General features: G+C 45.0%; 1 protein-coding gene across 1 annotated transcript; it reads right to left on the bottom strand.

Annotated features, from left to right (window-relative positions):
• Positions 1-2,372: 2,372 nt before the first annotated feature.
• Positions 2,373-4,824, bottom strand: LOC121596840 (protein CNPPD1-like). The gene is made up of 4 exons (XM_041922134.1): positions 4,583-4,824; positions 4,155-4,445; positions 3,734-3,856; positions 2,373-3,643 (listed from the first exon to the last, which is right to left on the bottom strand). Exons 1-4 carry the CDS (start codon positions 4,619-4,621, stop codon positions 2,729-2,731), a joined length of 1,368 nt encoding a protein of 455 aa, XP_041778068.1. The 5' UTR covers positions 4,622-4,824; the 3' UTR covers positions 2,373-2,728.
• Between the last annotated feature and the right edge of the window lie 1,107 nt (positions 4,825-5,931).

The following is a 5,931-nucleotide window of genomic DNA, read 5'->3' as shown; positions in this document are numbered from 1 at the left end:
TTCACAGTACCTAAGCATAATGGGTCAATTTTCTAGCCACACAGCGCCACCTGGATACTGTTGTCCCTACGTCGTCTTTCAACTTACTACTACGTACTGTCGATTAACTTATATATAGCGTATGAAGGGTTAGATCCTGCCCCAAACAAATTAGGGGGACTACACCCAATAAACCACACCATGAGCACAATGCATTTGCAGCATACCATAACGTAACAGTAAACACACAGCCACAGACAGATAGACAGACAGAACACTCTGTATTCTAGCTATTATAGCAAGCAATGCAAATTGACAATTTTGAATTTTGATGTAAATTGCGCCAGGAACCGGAATCGCGGAGCCTAGCGAGTTGAATGAAAGCAACTATAGTCTAGAAAATAATCCCGTTCTAATACCGTATTTCCATCTCCAAGAGAGCGATTGCTTGTGAAATATGTAATGCTTTCGGCTAGATCTTCCAGTTAGTAGAGTTCAGCGAGGGGGAACGATGGTCAAACCTCAAATGCTCAAATCAAAACAACAATGAGATCACAACACAGTCTCGGCATACACGCACACCGAATAATATATGGATATATAGTAGGATATTATAGTATTCAAAATACACACACACACACACTGTCTCTGTATCTCTCTGTATCGCTCTCTGGTGTCCTCGACACTCGATTGCATACGCATACACGAACACGACAAATGCGATAAAACAATACAACAATCGACGAACAGCAATAGAGAAAACAGCAAATATTGAAAACCGAAATGTGTACCAAAATAAACAGTAAATTCATTATCATATTCAACCTTACGATTTGGCGATTCTGTCGTTTCTGTGATATTGGTTTTTATGGACAATTGTTGTTGTTGTTGTTTTTTTTTTACGATTCTCGCTATACAAATTCTTTTACTAAATTTCGTACGAATTGTATCGGATACATACCCGAACGTGGTCCAAATATCATTCCGAATCCGAATCCGGAACAGTTCCAGACACCAGTCTTGGAAATAACTGATGTTGGGAGCTATACCTGGGTCAGTATGGGTTCATGATCGATTCCAAGTTCACCATCAGTTCCAGATCCTTTATGGGTTTACTTTCAGTTCCAGGACTGATACGGATTCATGAGTAGTTTTGAGGGCCGGTGTGGGTTCAGTGTCAGTTTCCAAGTCCGGTATGCATTCAGTATCGGTTTCAGGACCGGTATAAGTTGAAAATGGCGCGGTCTGGTGGTACAGTCGTCGTTTCATTCAATTTATCCTAAAGAACAAACGACCTACGTTCCTCTAATCTTCGTTCATCGATTCTTTATAAAACAAAAATGTACTGAGCTGGTCATGAAAGGAACGTCCTACCCGTCGAAAAGTTTTAGTACGCCAGGTCGTTCATCTCATCCAATTGAAATATGAACGTTAACCGTAAGACCAGATCATTCACAAATCTATTTGTGCTACTCGTCGAAATTAAGATAGGCCTGGTCTGCCAAAAAAAAAATCAAGATTTAATAAAGTGATTCTTCTTGCGAAATGAAACCATTTAACATATTCGAAGTCGATAAGAATCGGAGTCATTCGGCATCGTCTAGAGTCGATCGGACTTGGTTTAATGTACTTGTGATCAGGCATTTCGTTTCGTTGTGTCTTTCCCTTTGCGCGTGCACCTCGTACACAGGCCTTTGTTTCGAAGACCGACTCCGAACGACTCCGAACGACTCCGGACGACTCCGAATATTGCAGGGCGAACCTACCTTCCCGAGTCGATTCCGAATTTATTGGAGTCGGATCGGAGTCGACTCCGGTTTTTTGCCAACTTTACCCATCACTGCCGGATAGACTATGAAGCCCACTTCACTAGTGGGTACAGGTAGGCCTTGACAGACAGCTGTTGTTATGCAAAAAAAAAGATAAAATAAGTTCATATTAGGTTCCAGGACCGGTATGGAGTCATGATAGGTTCCACGACCAATAATTGTTCATGATAGGTTCCTGGGCAGGTATGGGTACATGATCAGTTCGAGGACCGGTATGATCAGTATCGCTTCCTGGGTTCGGTTTGGGACTCAGTGTCGAGCCCTGGACTTGCATCGGTTCATAGGTGCCAGTCCTGAAGGCATTAGGTCATGTGCAGTTCTCGAAGTAAAAAAGGTGTCAGGACCAGTATGGGTTTAGTTTTGGTTTTAGGTCGCTTAAGGGCTTGTCACAAGTAACTCATTTTAATTGAGTTTCAATATCATTGTTCTCGGCTTACTCTTTACAGTACAGGGGATCGTTGAAAATTATTTGCCTAGCCCTGTAACCTCTTCCGATTTTCGTTCTTTTTTTTCGGACCTTTCTGATGTATATTTCACACAAACACACGCGCGCCTTTCTGTATGTATTGTGGTCCAATAATAAAATTTATTGCAAAAGCATTAAACGAATTTGTAAATTAAAACAAATGGATAAATGTCACAATTTACAGTACACATATTCAATGTATATAAAATATATCATTAGTCCTGCTTTTGAAACAATGTTAGCTGTAAAACTCGAGGAATGGAACGCATGAAAAAGGTACACTTTTTTGTTGGGGTTTTTGGGGTTTGAAATTGCTTGCTGCGGGGCTCCATAGTCACAATTGAATGATTTCATGATTTTAAGTTCCTTTAAACGAAACGAATACCAGTTACGCATGCCATGTTGTGTTAGTCTATCCTACTGCGGTCAGTGTTTGACGCCGGGGGCGGGGACGTTAGAGAAACTTCAGCAGCGAACTGAACATGTCGTACGTTTTCTTGTAATGTTTGTAGATACCATCGTAGTTGCCGTGCTGCTGCTCAGCGCTGCCCTCCGCACACCATCGCCCACTGCCGCCCATCAGTGGAATGAAGCAATCGTACGAACAATTTAGAGATCCAGCGTGACGAAGTTCCAGCGAGCGATCGTGGTTCGATCCGCCGTCGCTCGGTGCCCGGTCCGACTCGTTCCCTTCCTGCTCGGAGCGAAGGAAATCAATCTGCTGCACGAAATTGTTACCACCGGCAGGATCGAAAATGAAGCGTATGTTGCGATAGCGGTAGGGTAGTGAGAAAACGATCGCTTCGTGATGCTCGTTTGTACTACTATGCCAACTAGGATTGTGCAGCTGCTGTTGTTGGTGGTGATGGTGGTGATGGTGGTGATGTTGGTGATGGTGCTGCTGCTCATGTCCGGCAGCAAAAGCAACCTCGCAGTCTTTCAGTGCCGTTTTTATCTGCGATGCGGCAAGCGTGCCATTCGAGATGCAGTCTTCGAGTGTGTTTGTGTCATCGACCGTCGCATTATCGAGCCGACTGTCGACCCCCGTTGGCTGTGGTGACGACAGCGGGGTGCTGCTGCTGCCCTCGAGACTGGTCGATGAACCGCGGTACAGTAGGTTGCCCGGGAGATGAAGATTGCTAGCTAACAGGAAGGCTCCGGCAATGGTCATCACGCTGGCGGTGTAGCTCAGCGCGAGCACGGTGCTGTAGTGGATCAGCTGCTTCGCCATCGCAAATGAGGGTAGAAAGTTGATAAGCTCGGTGTACGTCAGCCAGCCGCGTGTGAGGCCCTGCCGTTTTGCCAGCACCTTTTCGACCGCTTTCAGCTTCTCGAAGAAATCGTGCTTGGAAACGTAGGCATTCCAATTCTACGGACCGAAACCGAAGATACCGACCGTATAAGTAAGCAGCTGGAGGTGGGTGTGTGGTACGAATTGACAAAAAAACAAATGATTTACCATTGCGTCCAAGAATTCCAATTCCAACGCTTTCATCTGATCCGGCGTCATGTTTCCATACTCTGCCCAGGCACTTAGATAGATGTCTTCGTCGTAACCGCAGTAAAATTTAGTGGAGACCATCTGTAAAAAGAAGGGGAAGAAAAGAGCGATGACGCCAAAGCATGAGTAAAGCACATCGAACGAGAAAGTTGTAGCTGTGCGAAAGGAAAAGCGAGCGAGCGAGCGAGCTGCTGCTGCTGCTGCTGCTGGAGAGAAATTAGCAAGCTTTCTTGTGCGTGCTTAGTGAGCCGTGAAATGCACGCCTCTTCTTCCCCCTGTTCGAGAAGCTGCGTGCCATTCGATTGCAACCAGAGCGAAGCGCGCTCGCTTTATCAGGTCACCGGCAGCAAAACTACCAATTCTTCTTAGCGCTACTTACCATCGACACTATAAATAATTCCGACGGCGTTACGCGACGTACAAAGGTCGGATCGGTGGCGTTCAACCGATCGAGATAGATCATCGCCAGGATGAGCGAGCATGGCGTCACGGACAGGTTGCCCACAGTCGCAAAGTTCAGTCGACTGAGGGAATGGCCGCGGTGGGTTTCGGAAAACACGTCCGCCGCGTAGTCGGCCAGCGGGCGGCTAATCTTGGTGCACCGTACCTTGGACGAGCCGTAGTAGAGCGTTTTCTTGATGCGATCGAGAAACTCTTCATGATCTATCACCTGCAAAGAGGAAACGCGAACACGGCCCAAAACATGACCATAATTAGACCGATTGGCAGTATGTAAGGTGGGGGGGGGGGGAATGTTCGCCGTCAAATGGAATGTAGTATCGCCTGCGGAAGTGCTCGTCTCATTACCACGGTGTCGGTGATGTTCGGCTGCTCACATTCAATCATTGCGCACACTTTACACTAAGCAAACACCATCGATTGAAAAGGGGGGGGGGGTAACTTATGTTCCAGGTACGCTGTAACTTCTGCACTGCACAAAGCGCAATATAGTGTTGCTTGTAATAAACTTGCGACGAAGAAAAGAAAAACACGCGCTGCCCCGCTGCTTCCGATGGTGGGTCGCAGAGTGACTGCAGCTATACGAGCGCGAGGTACTGTCGTGCTGTCCCGTTTGACTGCTGCGTTTGACGTTCATCGACCCGGTGCGGCAGTGTGACCAGATTATTTTGGCGGTTTTCGGTAAGAGCACCAAAATGTTATCGGTAGCTTTCGATTGGTTGTAAAATTTGATTCTCAGTTAAAAAGAAGTGTTGAGCGAGGGAAAAGGGCGGGGGGACTTATCTGCAAAACGAATGTTCCATATTAAGGGAAAATGAATCCTTCATCTATTTCAAGGAGATGGATTAGATTTGGTTCAGCGGCCGCATAAATGATCATTCGAAGGCCTTTCTGAACCCAAGCGCCTTAAATCCACAAAACGACTCAAGCTCTTTACCTGAACGGAATATAGAATGACTTCGTTTAGCAGACGGTGAACGACTGATGTATTCTAAAAATAGCAAAAAAAAGCTGGTGGCGCCATCTGTTGGTGGGATACCCAACCTGTGGAGAGCTTTCCGGCTTTGAGAGCTTTCTACTTCCTTCTGTACTGTCATTTGTACTGGTTTCGAATTGAAGTTATGCATCGCTAGAACTAGAACGGCGATGTGATTGTTTAAATACTAAACTCCAATGTGAAGCATTTGTACAGAAGCAAAAGATATTTGAATAATGATCGATGGTGTTGTGATACCCATGTACACGACGATTCATATAGATTTTTGCTAGGAAAGTTAGAAGGCTATAAAGGTCACGATTAGATGAAGCTTTTCGAAACACATTGCAAGAAAAGGACAGCAATATAATGATGAGTTATAATACCACCGACAAACCAACGTGACACTTCGAACAAAATGAGCTTCAAAAGTTGTCTCCTTATTTCAAATGAAAATACGTTAAACACTAGCGCCATCTCTATAATGATTCGCCTACTACACTGACACAGAGGAGAAACTGCTAAAACCCCGTTTTGTTTTTCTGCCCAACTTCCAATGAAGAACAAGAATAGTTGTGGATACAAACTTCTCAAATCATTTGTATTGCTTTGGAAACCCATCAAATTACTTTTCTGAGTTTTTTTTCCAATTTTTTTCATAAAATCTAACCTAACACATCCTCCGCCATTTGTACTCGGAGATGTTGTTTCCATCTAAGCA

This window comes from Anopheles merus, chromosome 3R, assembly GCF_017562075.2.
Source record: "Anopheles merus strain MAF chromosome 3R, AmerM5.1, whole genome shotgun sequence".
Classification (NCBI taxonomy): Eukaryota; Metazoa; Arthropoda; class Insecta; order Diptera; family Culicidae; genus Anopheles; species Anopheles merus.
Note: the sequence above shows the minus strand (reverse complement) of the source record. Positions and strands in the feature narration are given on the sequence as shown.

Excerpts from the sequence above, each read along its gene's own strand:
- LOC121596840 (XM_041922134.1), bottom strand. The coding sequence starts at position 4,621 with ATGATTGAATGTGAGCAGCCGAACATCACCGACACCGTG. Across the intron at positions 4,446-4,582 it reads CGAACATCACCGACACCGTG|GTGATAGATCATGAAGAGTT; the intron begins GTAATGAGACGA and ends TCCTCTTTGCAG. Across the intron at positions 3,857-4,154 it reads AATTATTTATAGTGTCGATG|ATGGTCTCCACTAAATTTTA; the intron begins GTAAGTAGCGCT and ends TTCTTTTTACAG.